This window comes from Lynx rufus, unplaced genomic scaffold (assembly GCF_022079265.1).
Source record: "Lynx rufus isolate CCGP_SWC_20201006 ecotype Redwood Valley unplaced genomic scaffold, mLynRuf1.p SCAF_31, whole genome shotgun sequence".
In the NCBI taxonomy this organism is placed as follows: Eukaryota; Metazoa; Chordata; class Mammalia; order Carnivora; family Felidae; genus Lynx; species Lynx rufus.
In genome coordinates, this window is record NW_025814847.1 from 3,929,731 (window position 1) to 3,950,191 (window position 20,461).

The following is a 20,461-nucleotide window of genomic DNA, read 5'->3' on the forward strand; positions in this document are numbered from 1 at the left end:
GCCCGGGGAGTGCACAGGACGGACCCCTCGGCCGCCGCCCAGGGGCCCAAACCCGTCGGCCCGCGGGCTCCATCGCCGGAAGGGGGGGGGGCCCGGAGGGGGTTTCCTTCTCGGAAGCTGCCCACCTCCGGCAGGGACCCTTTCCTCAAGCTCACACCCCTCCCTCTCAGCATCCCTCTTCCAGGGGCACCTGGCCGCAGCCCCCTTAACACTTTTTCGAGAATGTCCCCCATCATCCCAGACCTTGCTCTTTTTCTCACTGACTTGTCACTGCGGCCCAGCTCCTTCGCCCCAGGGAACATATACTTCAACATCTCTGCTTTCCCTTCAGAGGGGAGAGTGATGTCACAGGAGCAGGGGCACCTACTGGCCGTGTGGCAGTTCACTTAGAGCCCCCGTTTCCAGGGGCAGAGGGGATGATCCCTCTCAAGACTACGGGGGTCAAATGAAATAGGGCAGAGATGCTTCGGGATCTAGAAAGGGCCAGGGCAGCGGTTGCTCTCCGTAGCTCCTGTTCCCTGTGTGGGGCCCTCCCCTCGCCCCAGACCCCTGGCTCCTGGCTTATAAAGTCATCTCCCCCTCCGAGGGTCCTGCTCCCCCGAACAGTCCCTTCGTCTGCAGCCGCACACACGTGCTGGGACGTCGGCTGGGGTGGAGTTTCTCCGAGGACGCAGAGTGTGCGGTCCTGTTTGTCTCCCTGCCCCCAAGCTGAGCACAAAGGGACCTCAGCTGCTGGCTTGCAAAGTCAGACCCAATGCTGTCCTGCTGCCCTCACTCTCTCCTACACCCTCCCCCGTTTGTCCTTGCCCCAGGTCCCGAGGCAGCTCGGGGCCGGGCAGACAGAAGGCTCTCAGGTGGGTGCTGACCAGATGAAGGAGGTTAGGAAGGCGGGGCCCTCCATCAGGCTCTACCCCTCTGTCCTTGGGGACAGGGCCCTGCTGATGTCAAAGCCTCTCCCCACCAGGCACCGGAGGACCCAGGTGTGGATCCGAAGCTCTGAGGGCTTCAGCTCGCGTCCCCCAGAGCAGGGGTGAGGCTGGACGGTCCCGAGCACGAGGATGTGGGTGACCATGCGACGTGTGTGTGCGTGTGTGTCTGCCCCTCCAAACTCTCGGTGACGCCCATCAACAGAGACAGATACCACAGCAGCCAGGGATAGAAACAACTAGTGTATTGATTTGGGGAGAGAGAAGGGTGCAGATGGGAAAGGGGGGGCAAGGGGCTCTTTAGTGTTTGCAAACCCACAGACGCACACCCTCCACCGCTTGTCACCTTCCTCCTCCGGGGTGGGGCCACGGCAGGCTCCCACCCTTCCTCGAACCCTCCCCTCTCCCTGCTCCCCTGCACCCACTTGACCTTGACCTCCAGTAACAGGGCAGAGCCCTCCCTTCTGGCTTCCAGGTGAGGCAGGCTCAAAGAACCTTCCTTCCCCTCTTTCCCACCTCATTCCCATCTCTTGTCTAAATAAAATACAGAAAAAGCAAGTGCGGCTGGTACCTGGCAGAATGAGTCGCCCCCGGGGCTGGGGCAGGGGTGGGACTGGGACGGGGCGGGCAAGGAGCCTCAGCCAGGTGTAGTGGACTGACGGGGGCTGGCCGAGGGGCCCGGCTCGGCCCCCTCTCCCTTGGAGGCCGGCCCAGAAGGCTCCACACCCGCCTCGCAGGCACCATGTTCGTGGGGTCCCCGGGGTGGGGGCAGCAGCAGGGCGCAGAAGCAGAAACTAGGCTCTGTAAAAAGCATCCCTTTCCCTCGGCTTCTGGAGGAAGCCCTCTTTGGTTTTAAGGCAGATGTGAGTTTCCCGGAAGCAGGGAAAGGACGGGGGTGGAGATAGAGCTTTTTTTTTTTTTTTTTTTTTTTTTTTTTTTTTTTTTTTTGCTTGTGTCTCTCCTTCAGTATAAAACCACTGTAGAAAATAAGTTCTCTTAGAAAAAAACGAAACATAGAAGACAAAACCAAAGGGGTATTTTCTTTGGCTTCAAGCCCCCTCCCCTGAGGTGCAGGGCGGGGGGTGGCCATGAGGTGAGGAGGACTCAGGAGGTCTCCACCCTCACCCGGGCCTGGCAGGTCCCAGATTACATGATGCTGCAGTTCTGGGGGCTCTGAGAGAGAAGAGAGAGGGGACGGGTGTGAGCCACGGTGTGGGGGGGGACTCCCCCGGAAGCCCTCCCGGTGCCCCCGGCCCCGCCCCCGCCCTCCAGTCTGGGGCTCAGACGGGAGGGGCAGGACGCAGGAGCCGACTGTCTAGGATCTGGGGCTGAGGGGAGGAGGCTCCCGCTCCCCCGGGCTGCGGAAGAGAAGGCCTCCCCCCCGACAGGGCCCCCTCGTCTTAACCCTCAAGGACCAGGGTCCCCTGCTTGCAGGGGTGGAGGCGAAGGGACAAACTCACCTGGGTTCGAGGGCTGGAGTTGCCCAGGAGGTAGGAGCGGGTGACCAGGCTGTCCCCGAAGCCGCTCCCCCCACTGCCCCCCACACTGCGGTAGCTTCGGGTGACCGTGACACTGGAGGCGGAAGAGCCAGAGGAGATGGTTCCGCCCACCTGGGCTCCCGAGCCGCTGGCGGAAGCCTTGTCCGCAGGCTGCCCGCACGTCCCGCACAGCACGGTGCGTGAGCGCAGGTTGTACTCGGCGGGGTCCCCCGAGCTGCTGCAGTGGGAGCCCTGAGGAGGAAGACAAGGCTCAGGCGGGACGGCGGGTCTGGGACAGCGCTCAGGCCCGGCACCCGGCTCTGCACTCCTGCGGCACCGCCACCAGGCAGGAAGGCGGGTTCTGTGCTCAGGGCCCCCCCCCCGGAGCAGGGCCCGGCTGGGAGGAGGGCAAGGCGTGGAAAGGCAGAGACGGGGTCAGGAAGACGTGGGGACAGGGAACTGGGGTTCTGGCTGGGCTCCGCCCCAGCCTCTCTGGGCTTACAGGGGAGGGCCAGTGTGCAAGCTTGTTGGGTGGCAGGCATGCAAAATAAATCGGGGGGGGGGGGACGGTCCTGCAGGAAAATCCGTGGTATGAGGGACAGGGATGGGAGGGTGGGGGGAGGAGGTGCATGCAGCAGGGGCTGGGGAGAGAGGCAGGCTGGGTGCCCCACTTCTGTCCTCCCATCCCCGTCTCGGGAGACAAATCCACAGCCCCGTCCACTGCTCCCGTGGGAAGACGCCGTGGCGTCAGGAAGTCCCTCCTCCCAGACACCTGGGCTCCCTGCTCAAGGAACAGGGAGGAGAGAAGAAAAGCCAGGGCAGCGCGTGAAGTTCCAGAACGTTCTTTAATGAAAAGATCTTTGGCAAGGGGAGGCCTGGCCGGGAGCCCCGGCGGGGGCTCGGCCTCAGCGGCGGCTGCCACTCACATGGTGGTGATGGAGCAGATCGTCTCCGTCCTCGTCCTCGTCGTCCTCGACCATGGTCACTGAGCGCACCAGCTTGCGCATGGCCACCTCCTGCGGGGACACGGGGCCAGGCCCCAGGGTTAGCGGGTCGGGGCAGGAGCGGGGTCGTGTATCCTCTCACAGTGGCCACCAAAGAGCCTTTCCCACGGTGTGCCCTTTGTCCGGCCTGTTGCCGACCTCTGTGGGGTGCAAGCCAAGGAGCTATTCTCCCCCAGAGGGCACTGCCAGGCTCTCTGGGTAGGAGTGTGCTTCTGCCTGTAATGACCCTCGCTGCCCACCTTCCTTCCCTCGTGCTGCTGGGGGAGGCATCTTCGGGTGTGAGCACTGGGTGGAGAGTTTGGCGCCTGGGGTTGCAGCGGAGGGAGACTTAGGGCGAAGTGGCCTTGAACTGGCTCCCTGGGGTTGGGTGCCCCCGGCTCCAGTACTGCCCACCAAGGGGGGGCCCCGTCCAGCCCCGTGCCGGCCCGCGGCACACTCACCTCCCCGGTGGAGTTGATGAGAGCCGTGCGCAGGCTGTTCCCGCAGCCCCAGGTGTTCTGTGCCTTCCACACCAGGTCGGTAGGGGGGCTGTGGGTGGCCCCGGCTCCTGCAGCCCAGATCTGGAGGGGGGCAGGGTTAGAGAAGGTGCTCAGTCCGGCGGCCCATCCTCAGGCCGACCCCTCCCCCACCCAACCCGCCCCAGGGTCCCAAACGCCTGCCACTCACCGTCACCACCTGCCCGGCCTTCAGGGTGAACTTTGGTGGGAAGCGGTAGGTCAGTAAGGGGTCATCGCCATTCTGGCGCTTGATCTGCCAATTGCCCATGGATTGGTCCTGCCAGGAAGGAAGGGGGGGGGCGGGGGGAGGCTCATTCAGACTCCTGGTCCGTCTTGCTCAAGGGCCCAGGCAGGGCCCCGCAGCGGAAGACAGCCGAGGGCCGCGGACGCCCAGGCGGGACCGCGCACGCTGGACACTCGGCTTCCAGCACCTCAAAGACCGAGGGGCTGTTATTCATCTCGGGCGCTCGGAGGGGTCAGAGAGCTCACGGGGGCCTGGCCGCCAGGGGCGAGTCCGGAGCCGCTCCCCACCGCACCGTGGAGGGACACACCCGCCCCCGAGTGCCTCTGGGAGGGGCTGCTCCCTCCCCGAGCTGGAGCCCCTGGGCCTGGGGCTGGGGGGGTGACGGGGAGGCGGGGCGGGGGGGGGGCACCTACCTCACTGGACTTGTTGCGCAGCCGCACGAACTTGCCCTCCTCGTCCACCTCCTCCACGGCCACGCGCCCGCTGGTGCGAGCGTGCTGTGAGAAGCTGCTCCTGCTCTCGGCGGCCTCCAGCTTGCGTTTCTTGGTGACGCTGCCCGAGCCCTGCGTCTGGGAGGAGTGCGAGGAGGCGCGGCCGCGGCTGCGCTGCGAGGTGGGGCTGGGGGACAGGCGCAGCCTGGCGAGGGGGACAGAGGGGCCCCGTCAAGGTGGGCGGCTGGTGGGGGGGGGCGCTCCTCCACCACCCCCACCCCCCGCCCCGGGCCCTCCCGGCCCCACCTCTCCTCCTCGCCCTCCAGGAGCTTGCGGTAGGCGTGGATCTCCATGTCCAGGGCCAGCTTGATGTCCAGCAGCTCCTGGTACTCGTCCAGCTGCTGCTGCATCCTCGCCCGCATCTCCGCCATCTCCCGCTCCTTCTCCGCCAGCAGCCGCCGGCTGGTGTCGCGCTCCCGGGCCAGCGAGTCTTCCAGGTCCCGCAGCTTCGCCTCCTTGGCGGCCAGCTGGGCGAGGGAGCCGGGGTCTGGTGAGCGCCCGCGGCCCCCGGGCCCCCCTCCCCAGGTTCTCGAGGCACCGGAGCCCGCAGGGGGCTGTCACGTGGCGCGGCTGGTGGCCGGGAAGCCCTTCCCCGCATCTAAGTGAAACCCCTGTGCCGAGCCCGGAACCTGTCTCCCGTGGCCACACGCACGGCCAGCCGGGAGGTGGCGGATGCGTGACCGCACACTGAGCCTCGTGCAGGGCAAATACAGCCCCCGTTTTCAAACGGAAAACCAAGGCTCTCGGGAGTGAGGGTCACACGGGGACGTAAGAGGCCTGGAGGGGCAGCCAGGTGATCTCAGTCCGTGGTCCTGGGGGCACGTTCTGTCTCTCGCCTCTCCCCTCCCCTCCTCCGGGCCCTACATCCCGCCCGACCACTGCCACTGGCTCCCGGCGGCAGGATAGAGGTGAGATGGGACAGAGGTGAGGCGGAGCGGGGTAGAGGTGAGGCAGGAGAGAGGTGAAGTGGAGTAGAGGCGAGGCAGGGTAGAGGCAAGGTGGGGTAGAGGCAGGAGAGAGGCGAGGCAAGGAGAGAGGCGAGGTGGTATAGAGGTGAGGCAAGTAGAAGCGAGGCGAGGTAGAGGCAAGGAGGGATAGAGGTGAGGCGGGGTAGAGGCAGGATAGAGGCGAGGCGGCATAGAAGTGAGGCGGGCAGAGGTGAGGGGGTGGAGAGGCGAGGCGGGCGGCACCTGCTTCTGCAGCTGGCTGAGCTGGGCCGACAGGCTGTCGATGCGGATACGAGACTGCTGCAGCTCCTCGTGCGCGGCCCCCACCAGGTTGCTGTTCCTCTCGGCCGACTGCCTGGCGTTATCCAGCTTCGGGGGAGGACGCAGGGTTAGGGCCGCGGGGACCCGAGGGGGGACCCAGGGGGCGCAGGGCGGGGGCCCGGGGGGCGGGCAGGCACCTTGGCGGAATAGGTCTTCTCCAGCTCCTTCTTGTACTGCTCCACCTGGTCCTCGTGCTGGGCCCGCAGCTCCTGCAGGGCGTCCGCCAGCCGGCTCTCGAACTCGCGCTGCTTGCCGTTGTCGATCTCCACCAGCCGGGTCTCGTGGCGGCGCTTGGTCTCTCGCAGCTCCTGGGAGCGGGGGGACAGGGAACCAAGATCAGAGCTCGTCCTCGGAGGATGAGGCGGCCCGGATGGCCGGCCCCCCCCACCCCCCCGTCCCCCGTCCCATCCTACCCCCGATGGGGCCACCGTCACCCCGCCGTAACCTGGGGTCCGGGCGCCAGACACCCCGCACTCCCCGTCCGGCAGCACGAGGCCGGCGGGCGAGCTCTGCCCACAGCTGCCCCCAGCCCTGCCCCCCTGCCCCTCCGGCGGGCGGGGCACAGTCCCCACCTCGCTGTAGATGTTCTTCTGGAAGTCCAGCTCCTCCTTCAGGGTCTGCAGCCTGTTCTCCGCGTCCACCCGCCGCAGCATCTCGTCCTGGAGCTGTTTCTTGGCCTCACCCAGGGCGGCCTCGAGCTGGGAGGGGGGAGGCAGAGGTGAGGGACAGGCCCGGGGGACGGACAGCCTCCGCCGTCACGGACAGAACGGGGTCCCCTTACCCGCCGGAACGGCCCGCTAAGAAACGAGAGGAGGCACCACACACGGCAAGTGCTCCACAGGACGCACGTCCAGAGTACGCTGGAACCACAGTGCGCCTGGGGTGGTAGGGGGGGTCTGGGAAGGCCTCCGGGGGGCTGAGGCCTGCAGGACAGGCTCTTGGGACGTGCCCAGGGCAGAGGGGGACACTGCCTGAGCACAGGAGCAAAGGCCCGTGTAAAGGCCTGGAGGCGCAGAGGCACAGCGAGCTTCAGGGTCCTCGGTTCTGCCAGAGCCCGCAGGGCTCAGGGGTGGCGACACGGACAGCGGCTGCGCGGGAAGGCAGGGGCTGGACCGTGAAGAGATGCCCCCTTCTCTGCCACAGAAAGATCTCTGAAGTTTGAGTGGCAGAGAACCCCTCCCAGATCCTGGTCTCTGAGAGGCCCACTGGCCCGCGCAGGGGCCGGCAGGAGGCCTGGAGGAGAAGGCTCCAGCCCAGCCTTAGTGCTCAACCCGCTGGCGTCTCCCGCGTGCCGGGCGCACTCTGGTGGCGGGGCCTGGGAGAGGGCCGAGCCCAGGGAGCCTGGCCCCTGACCCTGGTCCTGGCCCTGCTCTGAGCAGTGAGGCGGCAGAACCGGGGGCCAGTCGGCTTCTTTGATTCTGTTCTGAGCTTGCGATGTGAGAGACGAGAGCCCAGGACAGACAGCAACGTGCCTTGGAAGGAAAGACAGCCATATACACGCCAAGCATCAAGAACACCCGTCCCATCTGTGATAGACCATCCACTGCCAACTTCAGGCTGGCTCGGTCTTCCAGAGACCTCCGCTCTCTTACAGGACAGCCACCACCAGGAGGAATCCAGGGCCAGGCACGGTTTGCTGCAGACTTACGTGCAAATGTCTGCGTTCTACTTTATTTATTAACACAAGCTAGATGCCCAACATGAGGCTCTGACTCGTGACTCCGAGATCAAGAGTCGCACGTTCTCCCAGCCAGGCGCCCCAGCTGTGGACGACCGTGAACCCGCTGTGCCAGATGCACGGGCAGGACGCAGCGAGGTGGGGGCGGGTGAAATGGCACCAGGGCGGGCAGATGGCTGTGATGCCCTGTCCGTGTAACGGGACAGACGGGTGCCTCGGAGAGCAACTGGGGTGAAAGGGTGGGTAGGGCGAGCCTGCACTTCTCTGGGGGGAGGAGGGGTCATGGCGGGCCCTGGCGGGCAGCCTCACCTTGGCCACCTGGCCCCGCAGGTCATGGAGCTCGCCCTCCAGGGTGCGCTTCTCGCTGAGCGCGGTGCTCAGGGCGGCCTCCTTGGAGTTGAGCAGGGCCTCCAGGTCCTTGAGGCGGGCCTGGGCGGCCATCAAGTCGCCCTCCTTCTTGGTATTGCTAAAGAAGCAAAGGAAGAGTAGCTTTAGAATCCCTAGAGAGAGCCAGGTCCCCCACGGAGAGACAGAAGCCACCTCCTAGGCGGCCAGCCCAGCCGGGGCCTGGCTTGGCTGTCCCTCAAACTGCCAGGAGAGGGCATCCTTGCTTGTGTTTTGTTAGCATCTGCCCGCCTCTGGGACTGGACTCCCACTTCCCCCAAGGTCCCCAAAACCCCCTTCCTGCTTCTCCACCCTTCCCATGACTCAGTGCTCAGGAACGTGCCCGGGGCCAAGGGGAAAGCGCAATCCCGTGAGATCAATGCTTTCCCTCCCTCTCCTCCCATTCCTTCCCAAAGAGACAGGGCCACCTTTGTCTCCTGCCCCTTCCCACACAGGGCCTTAACCTCCTCCTCCCTGACTCCACCTCCCTCCCATTGGGCCAGGCCTCCCTCCCTGCAGGGACCCAGACAACCAGGCTCCCAGTGTTGGGGTCCATGCATCCCTATAGCTTCTCAGTTTGGGCCCCCAAGGTACTGGTCACCTCTCCTGGCCCCTTTTACACACGGAGACCGTGCAGAGGGAAAGTCCGGTTAAAAGTCAGGGATAAGGACAACCAGGCTCGGTACTGGCCCTTCCCTTTCCAGACCCAGGCTGAGTCCCCTGACCGGGGCCAAGCACGGGGGTCCAGCTGCCTCCCCCCCAGGCCTTACAGAGCTTGAGAGAACACTAAACCCTACCCTTCGGCCACAAGCCTCAGCATCTGGGTCCAGGTGTGGCCCCTGAGCCTCCAGGCCCATCTGGGCTCCAGCCCTGAAAGTGGGTGAAGCTTTAGCCAAATAAACACATAAACGGGGGATGCCTCTGCCATTTCCTTCCGTTTTCTGGGCCCCAAAGATACGGAACTGGAGAAGGAGAGGGGTCCAAACTTCTGGGGAACCCAAGAACTTTCCAGATGTTATTATCACCTCACCAGCATCTGGTGAGAGAGAGCAGGAGACCCAGGGAGTGCAGGGAAAGACCCAGGGGGCCTGGCCCCGGCTGCCATCCGTAAGTAACTCCTGAGTCGTAAGCGTGGGCCCACGTGGCAGAAGGGAAAAAAGGAACCAAATGTGGGCAGGAGGGGACATTTCTGTCCTGGGAAGAAGCAAAGTGACCCTGCCAGCATTTTTCGCCTCTGCAAAAGCCCTAAGCTCCAAGGGGCCCAGCGGTGACGGTGACACGGGTGATGGTGACAGGGTGCAGTGGCAGAGGCCAGCCTTGAGGAGGCTCTGCAGGGAGGGGCCCGGACAGGCAGCACTCTCCTGCCACCAGCTCAGGACTTTTCAAACAGGCTCCACCAGGAGGGGGACACAGAGACACCCTCGGAGGTGGGGGGAAGATGGGAAGACCTGGAGGGGGCCCTCACCTCCCCCACAATCTCGGCCTCTGGCCACACCTCGGAACAAGCGACAGTGTCTGTCTCCCGTGAAAAGAGGCCCTTCCAGAAGTGGAGGATGTCTCCCCTCCTCCGTCTCAGCCAGAAAAGCTAAAAATAAAGTCAAAACCCAGCTCAGGTTTTGGCTGCCATCCGGCCCAGCCCCTGGCTGGGAGCACAGCCCCAACTTTCCATGACTTCAGAACTTTTCCGAAGCTGAGCCAGCTGCGGGGGGGGGGGGGGGGGGATGAAAAAGAAGAAACCGCTAGTAAAGTGAAGCTCCGCGGCGGCCGCAGGCTCCCGCTCCTTGGGCCAGTTCCAGGTGCAGGGCCTGCCCCACAGAGGCCTCCTCTGCCTGCAGGCTGACGGCCACGGCCACCGCCACGGCCGGCTCTCAGCACCTGGGAGAGCTGCAGGGAGCTCAGGGTGGGGCCAGCTCAAGCCCTCCTTGAACAGATGAGGAAACTGAGGCCCGTGTGCAGTGCCGCACACGGTGGCAGCAGGGACAGGGTCACAGTCCACGCTGCCGCCGGGGGCTCCTCCCCTCCGCCGCACCGCCCTCCTTGGCCACAGGAGGAAGAGGGGTGGCCTGGGCCGGGGGAGGCGGGAAGGAGCCCCCCCCCCCGCTCTCGAGGCTTCAGGCGGCATCTCTGGGGACACGCCTTCCCGGGCCTCGAGAACAGAGGAGCGGGTGCCGGCCCCCTGCCAGGCTCAGTCGGCCAACCACCCTCGGCCTCGGGCCGTGGGGTACAACGGCAGTAATCCTAACAACACGACGGCAGCAAACGCCCCGGCGGGGCTGGTCCCGGAGCAGGCACCGCTCTCAACGTTAGCGCTCGGTCTGCACAGCTGCCTACAGGTCGGGCCATCACCGTGTGACCAGGGACACTGAGGCACAGAGCACGTCCGGGGGCCCGCAGCAAGTCGGTAGCCCAGCAGCCGGGGGGTCTGCGGAGCCCTCGGCCGCGCCACCAGGGCGGCCTCCCGAGCAGCAAGGGGTCTAGCTGCCTATCGGTCCCGGAGGCTGGACTGGCTTTGCCCACAGGGGGAAACCGCCAGCACCCGGGGGGGGGGGGGGGGAGGAGGGGGGGCCCCCGCGGTTTTCTCAGTCAGGCTGGGGAGCTCCCATCTGTGGGGAAGAAGCCACTATCACCCACAGGCTGATGACTCAGCCCTCAGGAGTTGTGGCCGGGGAGCCACACGCACACCCCAAGAGAGGGTGCAGGGCCCGGCGCCACCCCCGTCCCCCACCTCCCTGCGCCAGCAGGGACCGCAAGCAGAGCCTGGCCAGGCGGTCAGCGCGTCAGGTGCCAGGGCCACTGGGGCGGCGGGGGGGGTTGGGCCGCGGAGCTGGGCGGCAGGTGACTCATCCTGGGGCAGAAAATACCCCGGCGGGGTCAGGAAATCCTCTAGCGCTCACAGGGGAGACCCTGACTCTGCCCGTGTCCTGCCCCAGCCCTCACGTCCAGGCTCCTCCATCCCAGGGGCCTCGTGGGGCGAGGAGGGCTGGGCATCCTGTTTCTGCCTCTTCCCACGGCGGGCAGCTCCCGTCTCGGGAGGGGGGAGGGCAGGGTGCGGAGAACCCGGGCCCAGGGCGGGGCCGGGGGGTCTGCCGGGCCTCGGGGGCAGCCAAGGGGTCGGCTGGGCACGGGGCCAGGAGCTGGCCCGCTCGCTGAGTCACCCCCCCTCAGCCCTGCTCGGATGCCAGATATGGAAGCCAGGCCGCCCAGGCCTGTTTGGGCCCCGTTGCTGGGGACAACTTGCAAGGCCCTCGTTTCCTCCCCCACTAGGCTGAGGAAGAGATACGGGGACAGAGACCTGGGGCTGAACGTACGACGGGGAGGGGAAGATGGCCACGGGGCTTCCAGGAGCTGGCCCAGCCCTGCAGGGGCTCCCGCCCCAGTCCCCTCCAGCCTCAGCCCCTCAGCCTCACCGGCACACAGAGTTCCCCATGGCGAGACCCCAGGACCGGAGAGAGGGGTGAGGGTGGGCGGGGGCGGGGGGGGGGGCGGAAGAGCGAGGTCTCCGAGGGCCCGCAGGGAAGGGCGCCCCCTGTGGCGGGGCGGGGCGCCCCCTGTGGCAGGACAGGGCCGTGCAGGGCAGGCGCCCCTTGTGGCAGGACAGGGCCGTGCAGGGCGGGGCGTCCCAGTGTCAGGATGGGCGGGCGGGTAGGCACCAGCGCCAGGACTGTCCCCTCTTTTCCCTGGACGGCAGAACGCGGCCCAAGCCTACTTCCTGCCAGTGAGGGGCGGCTCCTGTTGGCCACCCTTCCCTTTGTTCCTGCAGCTCCTCCCCCTGCAATCTATCTGCCTCCACCTCCCTGGGCTGCGGGGCCCTCAGCCCTGCAGCTCTTGTCCCCACCCCTGACATGTGCTCAGCTGTTGTTCTCATCCGCCAGTTTATTATCTGTTCACTAATGTCTGGGGCTTTTCCAGTCTGTGCCTGGAATGCCTGGGGGCTAGGAGTCCACACAATCCTGGCTTCCAGGGGGCCTCCTCCCGGGCCAGCCTCTGCACCTTTACTGGTGGGGAAACCAAGGCCTAGACAGGAAAAGGCTCAGGCACTGAAAACCTGCCCGCCGGGTCACCTGAGGACACTCACGGCAGACAGGGACAGAGCACTGAGAATGGCAGGGTGCACGGCAGGGTGGGGGGAGGGGAGGTGCGGGGAGGGTGGCACCCAGGCACCCAGGAAGACAGCCTGGGAGAGGCCTCGACCTCCGGCTCCCAGTCCAAGAGCGATGCGGCCCAAACGCACACACTCCCACAGCTGGGGGTGAAGCGGGTTGGACACCCCCCACCCCGAAAGGGAACCACTGCCTGGTCTCTTGGCTGGTCTGTGGCTCTGCCAACACCTTCTGGTAAGGGCAGGATGTGGGAAGGCGGGGACATCTGGCGCTCCAGGCACCAGCCCCGTCTGGAAAAGAGACCTTCAACAGAGGCACTGAGGGGGAACAGCTTTCTTCGAATCCCACCCGCTGACGTTCTGAGGGTCTTACAGCTGCAAAGCGCAGGTAGGCCCCTCGGGGTGGACCCCACCCCGACCTCCCCACACAGGCCTGGCCCTGCTTCCACCTGCCGCACGCGCCTGGGGTCCGGGGCCCTCAGATCCCGGTCCAGGGGCGCTCGGCCCCAGCTGTCCTCCCCCTAGACAAAGCCAGGTGGCAACTGCAGGCAGAGGGAGGGCTGGAGGAGAGGGGCCGGGGCCGAGAAGCGGACGGGAGGCCTGTGGACATGTTCAGACTCGACTCCGGCAGAGGCGCTGGGGCTGGCAGGGGGCCAGGCCTGAGTCACAGCTGCCGGGTGTATCAACGTGGCGTTGTTCGCAGGCAGGAGGAGCCTACGGCTAGGAGCCGGGCCCCGGGGCCTGGACGACAGGCAGCCGGCTTCCTGACCAACTGCTCTTACGGTCCCTGCCAACTCCGCTTTCCTTCTTCTTGGCCTGACTCTCAAGAAGTCACTCTTGACTTCTGTGCAACGATGAAGCGCTGAGGCCTGGGGACAGACCAAAAGAAGGAGGGGCCTGGGTCACAGCCTAGGAAGAGGCAGACTGTCCTGAGGGGAGAGAGAGGGAGGCGCCGGCCAGAGTAGGGACATTTAGGGGATCCCCACAAGAAGCTGACTCAGGAGTTCCTTCTTTGGGATGCATTAACCCTCCATCTGGATTATCAACCTTGATGATGGCAAGAGGGGGTGGGAGCCGCACCCCAGGCTCGGCAAAGGAAGTGGGAGGGCCTAGGAGTTCTAGTCCCGCCGCATTCCAGCCCCAGCCTGGGAAGGTGCAGCCTTAGGAGCCTCGGCACCAGGGGGCCTTGGCGATCCCTCTCCCCTCAGCTGCCCAGAAACCGGGCTCCTTGATATGAGGGTCTCTAGCTCCCCCGATCCAGCCCTAAACGGACACACGTGCTCTGTCCCCTCCCTTTGTCCCCCACGCAGGGGCCACCCGGAGCCATCTCTTGTCTGACGGAACAGCTCAGGGTCTCCCGTCCACTCTGCACTCCGCCCTCTGCCGTGACTCAGCTCCTCTGTCGGGCCTGGGATCCCAGCCAGAATTAATCCCGGCTTCCTCTCCCGCCAAGGGACAGGGAGCACCCCTTCCCCGCCCGGCTCCTCCTTCCCAAACTCTGTCCTCTTGCAAGACCCCCTCACAGCCCGGCCCCAGGTTGGGACCCAGGTTGGGAAGGGAAACGGGTAGGCCACCCAAGGTCAGCGTGCGCCTCCCTCCGGCTGCAAACACGTGTGTCGGGCCTTGGCCAACTCTGAGGTAACAGCCCTGCCTTTCCCAGGGCCTCCCCGCGTCCCCAGCACAGGCCTTCTCCCCAACACAGCCCTCGCCACTGTCCTCAAAGGGGAGGCGTCCCAACAAAGTGTCCTTTCCTACTAGCAATAAAAACAGCAGAGGCCAAGAGCGTATTGTCATAATTACCTGCCTCTAACAAACTTTCTTTGAGAAAGAGAGAAGCGTGTCCGCACGTTTGACTCCACGGCTCGTGGCAGACATTTCTACTGAGCATAGCACTGGCTGCTAATTATATTCACATTAAGTATATTTGTTTCTCACGTTATAGCTGGGTATTGTGGAGGACTGACGTCTCACGCCGTGGGTCACGGTTCTACCCCGTGAGGGCTCTCTGCAGACCTTCTGCTCTAACCGCTTTATTTCACAGCTAGGGAAATCCAGAGAGGGGAGGTGGCTTGTTCAGGGTCACACAGCCATTTAGTGGCAGGACCCAGCCTAGGACACCGAGGGCCAGGGCTGTTTCCACTACCTCATGCAACCTGTCGCTTGGCTAGTGGACCACCTCACGTCTTGTTAAGGGACAGGAGACCTGCGACCTCTCTCCAGACATTTCCAAGAACGTGAGAGGTTGGCCTGCATCACCTTCAGGGGCACTGGGGCTCCAGGAGGTGGGAATGGGGTGAAGTTGCTGGGGCCAGGCCTCTGAGCCGACCTGGTGGGGGGGTGCGGGGAGGCAGGCTGGGGGAGGGGAGCGGAGGCACAGCTGGTGGGTGAAGGCGTCCCCTCCCAGTTGTTCCCCCAGCTGTCCCTGGCTTCAGCCCTGACACTGAACTACTGAATCCCTGGGGGGTAGGACTGAGGCATGGGCCTATCCTGTGCAAGAGAAAATCTCAGAACGGAGGCCAGGGGAAGTGCCAGCCAGGGGCCTCGATCACAGGAAAGCAGTCAGGGGCTGAGTAGGAATTACCATCTCTTCTGTTTTCTCTTGGGCTCCCTAAGCGGTGCTCAGTCCCCGAGTTTAGCTGCACCTTCTTTCCCTTTGGATCAGAATGCAGACTTCAGGGCTGGGGGGGCCGTGGCAGGGACAGACAACACCAGGGGCTCCCTCAGGTGAGGACACGAGCCCGGGTACCCTCAAAGGCTCCATCCCTGTCATTCCTAGGTCTCTGCCAAAGGGCACAGCCTTCGTCGGAGCCAGGTAGACACTTCCCACGACAGGTCCCAAGACAGTCTCAAGACAGGAATCCCCAGCCTCCCAGAGCTGTGTCTCACAGCACAGAGCTGTGCTCTCCCTGTGTCTTGGCAGGGTCTTGGGTCTTTCCAGGGACGGGGCAGAACAAAGGATGGGTATTAACAGGACAGCAGACCGTTCAGGTATCACTGGTCCCACTGGTCTCAGACCAGAATCTTCAGGCTGCGGGAGCCTCGGCTACCCCATGCTACCCTGAGGACCCTCCAACCTGTCCTCTAAGCTAAAGAAGTAAGGCTTAATGATATAGGCACACAACTGGAAGTCAGAAGGCCCGTGCTCAAGTCCTGACCTGTCGCTCTCTTGCTGTGTGACACAGGACAAGGCTTTGCACCTCTCTGGCCTTTGCTGTTCCTGTCTCAGTGAGAGCCGGGATAAGCCTGGGCCCGCACTTCCCTGTCCTTCCCCACTGGGGCCGCGCAAGGCAGACAATACAGGAAGTCGTCAAGCACCCAGCCTCGTCCGGGGGGGAAGAAGTGCTTCTGCTTTGTGGGCCCAGGATCTCCCCACTTCTGACTCAGGCTTCCTCCACCAGTTCCACATGGGAAGACACAGACCTCGGTCCTATGCTGCAGCCCCGTAACTGGACTCTGTTCTAGAGCCACCTGCTACATACTGGCCACGCGGGTCCCTGCTCCAGACCACCACCAGAGGTCCTAAGGAGGGAGGCGGGAAAGGCTCCCAGGACGCACTGGGAAGCAGGGGCAGAGGATGCAGATATTCAGGCCCCCATCCCTCCCTTTAAGACATCTGCCGTCTCCACCCTGTCTCCTGCTGGCTCTCATAAAGCCACCAGGGTGGAAGGGAGGGGGCAGCATCTGAGTCATCTACCCAGCTGTCAAGCCTGGGATGGGGCCCAGCTCCAAGCCTGGACCCCAGTGGGGCCCTGCCTGGTGCTCAGCAACTCATTCTTGCCACACTTAGGTGTCCAAATGTTTCAGACTCCAGAATAGACAGAGAGTGTGTGTGTGTGTGGGGGGGGGGACTTGGGGGTGTTGTTTTTGCTTGGAGCCTATAACCCAGCCCAGTGAGAGGGCACCCCGAGCCCCTGGGTGTGGTCAAGGTACCAGGCTGGGCCAGGGATTGCCACAGGATCTTACAGACAGCTTTGCATCCCAACGGGAAGCCTGGCCCTGAACTCTGAGCTCTAATTAAACATTAATCCAGACAACACCTTCTCTCTCGGCTTTAGTGGGGAGGAGTTAGGACAATGCCTTTCTTCCTCTCCCGAATTCCTCATTCTACTCTCCTCCACTTCACCCTGAGCGCAGCAGACACAAAAAGAAGCCACAAATCCTGGGTCCTCCGGCTGGGGACACGGAAGGGGACAGACAGCCCAGCCTGAGCCCCCTCTGACTCCAGCCTGCCTCCCATCAGCCTGAGATCCAGGTGTGCAAGCCCACCCCCCTTTTCCGGAAGCCCAGCCTCCCCAGCCAGGATCAGTGGGGGAGAAAGAGAGGCAGGTGGCTAAATATAACAAGTACACACACCACCCCCGCCCCTGCCCCACGTGTGCGCACACCCGCCTGGTGTCCCAGGCCCGGACAGCTGCACCAGGAGGCAGGGGAGACAGACTGGCGTGGCTGGGTTAGTAAGGGATCACAGACTCTGCTCATCCTGATTCCCGATCAATGTCCTCCCCACAGAAAGGCCTGCTGAGAACGCCCTGCACAAGAATCCACGAGGGGGGCTTTGCTGAGTGGACTGGTTTCGTTCTCTGGCCACCCCCCAGCTTGCCTGTCTGTCCGGCTAGCTAAGTCGCTCATATCACCAGGAATGACCTCTGTCAACAGTCTCCCCCAGAAGTCAACCTGTCTCTGCAGTTTCCAGTCACCCTTCACCGGGGCATAGCAGAACGAGCACGGGATACAGAGAGGCTCTGAAGAGAGCGGTTGTTCGGAGAATAGGATCAAAAGGGAGGTAAAGAGAGGAAGTCAAGCCAGGGCGGCCCCCGGCCCAGGGACCTCAAGCACCTTTAGGGCCCTTTGGCTCGGGGGTCCTCGGAGAAAAGGGGAGGAAAGAGGAGGAAAGCAAGTTCTCAGGGGCTAGGGAAAGAGGGCCTACACTCCCAGGCTCCAAAGGCCTTTTTAGACCGGAGGGTGGAGTCAAGTAGGGTGGGGTAGGGTGGGGCAGTGATGGGTGCAGTAGGAGTGGCCTGCAGCTTCCAACGGCTGGATTTCAAAAATGTCACCGTACTCCAGCAGTTTCATAAGGCAAAGATCAAGAAAACGTCAGTGGCCCAGCGGATAGGCCAGAGCAAAGACTACCGGGCTTGGCCGGGAAATGAAAGTGGCTCACCCCAAGCAGGGAGGCGGGGAGGGGCAGAGCCCCGAACCTCCGGGACCCCAGGCAGAGGGCCGAGGCGGGTGCGGCAGACCTGGGCATAGCACGACCTCCTGAGCCCGCGCCGGGGGCCCCTGTCCTCCGTCTCCCTCCCTCTCTTGCATTCCTGGGCCAAGCAGGCCAAGGGCTGTGGGAGCTGCGGGGGAGCTGAGCTCCTGGAGCTGTTCCGTGGGCCTGTCAGGGCCCAGAGAAGGTCCCAGACGTGAGGCGGCGAGGGGAGAGCTTCCCGACTCTTAGAAACAATGCCGCAAAGAGCTGTGCCCGGGGGGGTCACCTCCGTGTCCCTGACTTGGTAACCTCTCTCCAGCACCACTGGGTATCTGCCAGCACGGGTGCTCGGTCTTAGTGGGCATCATGTGTCCAGAGCCGGTCTGGGCAGAGTTGGCACAGTGCCAAGCCCGTCAAGAAAGTTCTAACAGGACCCTTTCACCCACTCCAGTGTGTCCTGAGGAGCCCGATTTCTTAGACCAGCAGGGCCAGCTGTCCTTTGCCCAAGCCCCGGCCCCTGGCTCCAAACGGCCGGCAACCCCCAACCGGACTGAACGTGGGCCGGACGCCCGCCTTTCCTCGGCCCTGACGCCCCCGCCATTCCCTACACACGCCACCCTCTCCCCGAGACCCCTCCCTTCTCTGTCCGGTCCCGACGGTTTCCCTCGGCACTGCCAGTCACCGCTGGGGCAGTTCCGGGGACGGAGGGGGCGGTACAGCCTAGTTACCAGCCGCCCGCCCCCTCGGCTCCCGCCCGCGCGCCGCCACCTGGGCGCACTCACCGCGCTTTGAGCTCCTTGAACTCCTCGCGCACTTTGCTCAGCTCCAGCTGCAGGCGGGCGCGCTCCTTGGCCACCGAGTCGAGGGTCTTGCGGGCATCCCCGAGCTCGGCCTCGTAGGCGGCCTTGATGCCGGACACCTCGCGGCTGACCACCTCCTCGGACTCGGTGATGCGGAGGCGCAGCCCCGCGTTCTCCGTCTCCAGCGAGCGCACACGGTCGATGTAGACCGCCAGGCGGTCATTGAGCTCCTGCAGGTCCTCCTTCTCCTGCAGCCGGGTGATGCGCGTAGGCGACAGCGGGGTGGAGCTGGCCTGCGCCCCGCTGCGGGTGGCGCGCCGCTGGGACGGGGTCTCCATGGCCGGCAGGGTGGCAACGCTGCCCGCGGGGCAGAGGTCCCGGGAAGGGCGCGGGGCTCGGGCCGAAGGGCAGAGACTGCTGGGGTGGGAGCGCGCCGGCCGGCTGGCTCGCTCCTGGCAGGCGTGGGGTCTGGGCCGGGTGCTGTCGGACCTCGGAATTCGGGTGCGCGGCTGTGGCTGCGGCGCTCCCGCGGACACTCTGAGTCACCGACGCCGGGCCGAGGCTCTAATAGGTCTAGGGAGTGGGAGGAGGGGCCGCCGCTCTTAAAGGGGCCGCCGCACACCCGCAGCGGGAGGTGAGGGGGCGGCGCGGAGGGGCGAGGGCCGCCGGGCGGTGGCCGAGCGGGGCTCCGCCCTGTCCCGCGCACCCGGTGGGCCTGGGGCTCCTCCCGTCTTGATTCTGCCTGCTCAGGGCTCTCGGCTTCAAGCTTGCCCCCACCCCACCGTCTCGGGCCTTCGTGGGTAGGAGGCAGAGCCAAAGGGTGAGAGTGGGTGGGCAAAGAGCAGTGGGGGGGGGGGGCGGGGGGGGAGGGAAAGCGGGTGTAAAGCAGGGGAAGGAACCAGGCAGGCAGATCCAGGAAAGTGGGGGGTGGGGGGGGTTGCTGAGGCTGGTGCCCATCAGGGTGACTCACTCTTCTTCCACAAGTGGCTCCCCCTCTCCTCCCCATAGTAATAGTGAGTCACCCCAACCCCCCCCTCCACACGTGGGCAGCCCATTCAAAGCTGCATTTCTGTATGCCAGGGTGGGGTGGGGAAGGAATGCCTGGGTTCCCCGGGGAGCTGGGCTGCAGGGAAGTTCTGGATCCCGAGATCCTTTAACTCTCAACTTTGGGGTCCCTCTTTTCCTATCTTGTGCCCCAACCTCTCCCTTCAAAATCAAGCATTGGGTCTTAGACCCAAGCACCAAGCCACAGGCCCCCTCAGAAAGTCAGAGGAGGACCCAGGCACTGCCCCCATCCCCTGCCCCCTTCCTTCGGACCCAAGCAATTGGAAATTGGAAAAAGAGACTGCCTAGCGCCCCGCCCCCCCCCACTTCAGTCCCTTTCTACTCCTTCTATCCCACCCCGCCAACTCCAAGACTGTACTTATTTTTTTTTTCCAGGACTGTACTTATTTTAACGGATAATTTAAAACAGATACCAGAGCTGTGCATTCGTCACGTTGCCAGGACACCAGGTCCCAGATTTTTGTGGTTCCCAGAGGGGCCTGAAAGGGGGAGCAGGGCAGGGAGCTGGACAGCCAGTGGTGGCTCTCCATCCTGGTTTGAGCCAGAAAGCGGGTAATGGGGGGGCAGGACAGCAAAGACCCCACCACCTGCCTGGTGCACCACACTTACCGCTACATCCCTCTCTGACCAGGGCTGCTCCCCCATGGGCTCAGGGAGGGGCCAGGCCCCCTCAGAAAGCAGGACCACCCAGGCCCCCCACCCCAGGCCTCACCAGCCACCCCTCTGATCAGTCTTCTGCTCCCCTCCCCTAATCCTGGCCCCGGCCCCACCGGCCACCTCATCCTCTCTAAGACTTAGGTGGCCGTGCTGAGGCTCCAGAACCCGTGCGCCTCCCTGCCCCTGTGCCTCCCACAGTGGAGTCTCTGGTGGAGAACCCGGAAGACTAAATTACGTTGCTAACTCCCGCAGCCCCAGGACATCGGGGTTTCTGTAATGCGAAAGGGAAGCCTGGCTGGACAGGTCCTGTGCGGGGCCTGAGTCCTCAGGGGTTGGACTGGGGTTAAGACAAGGACTCTGAGGGGAACCGTGGAGGGGGGATGCTCAGGGCCCTGGGTCTAGGAGGGTGGCTGGGCATTGCGGTGAGAATCCACATGCACCCAGGTGAGGGACCCATGGTATGGCCTCCCCTCCCTGCAGCCCTCTCCCCCAGGGCGTGGCGCCCACTCTGCGCTTTTCCGACAAAACAAAAAGTCTTGTTCTGCGTCTACTTCCCAAACTAGAGCAGAGGCGGGGTGGGTTACCCTGAAACGTGAGGGACAGGGCTCATGCTGTTCCCACTGCCTCAGCTGCGCACCCCCCCCCCCCCCCCCGGCACTGCCCCACCCGGTCCTAG

The 20,461-nt window shown here is 64.4% G+C and overlaps 1 protein-coding gene and 1 long non-coding RNA gene across 3 annotated transcripts; one reads left to right on the top strand and one right to left on the bottom strand.

Moving 5' to 3' along the window:
* Positions 1–1,156: 1,156 nt before the first annotated feature.
* LMNA (lamin A/C) lies at positions 1,157–18,608 on the bottom strand. 2 transcript variants are annotated; one of them, XM_047092828.1, is made up of 12 exons: positions 18,046–18,608; positions 7,896–8,052; positions 6,481–6,606; positions 6,046–6,216; positions 5,831–5,956; positions 4,887–5,107; positions 4,563–4,785; positions 4,075–4,182; positions 3,849–3,968; positions 3,331–3,420; positions 2,387–2,656; positions 1,157–2,099 (listed from the first exon to the last, which is right to left on the bottom strand). In XM_047092828.1, the coding sequence occupies exons 1-12, from the start codon at positions 18,399–18,401 to the stop codon at positions 2,073–2,075; spliced, it is 1,995 nt and encodes a 664-aa protein (XP_046948784.1). In that variant the 5' UTR covers positions 18,402–18,608; the 3' UTR covers positions 1,157–2,072. The 2 variants fall into 2 exon arrangements, with proteins under 2 accessions (XP_046948784.1, XP_046948786.1); XM_047092830.1 differs by lacking the exon at positions 18,046–18,608 and adding an exon at positions 8,768–8,805.
* Positions 10,117–13,849, top strand: LOC124521751 (uncharacterized). The gene is made up of 4 exons (XR_006964595.1): positions 10,117–10,303; positions 11,235–11,424; positions 12,214–12,457; positions 13,380–13,849. It is a non-coding gene; the product is annotated as an uncharacterized LOC124521751 (long non-coding RNA).
* Positions 18,609–20,461: the final 1,853 nt, after the last annotated feature.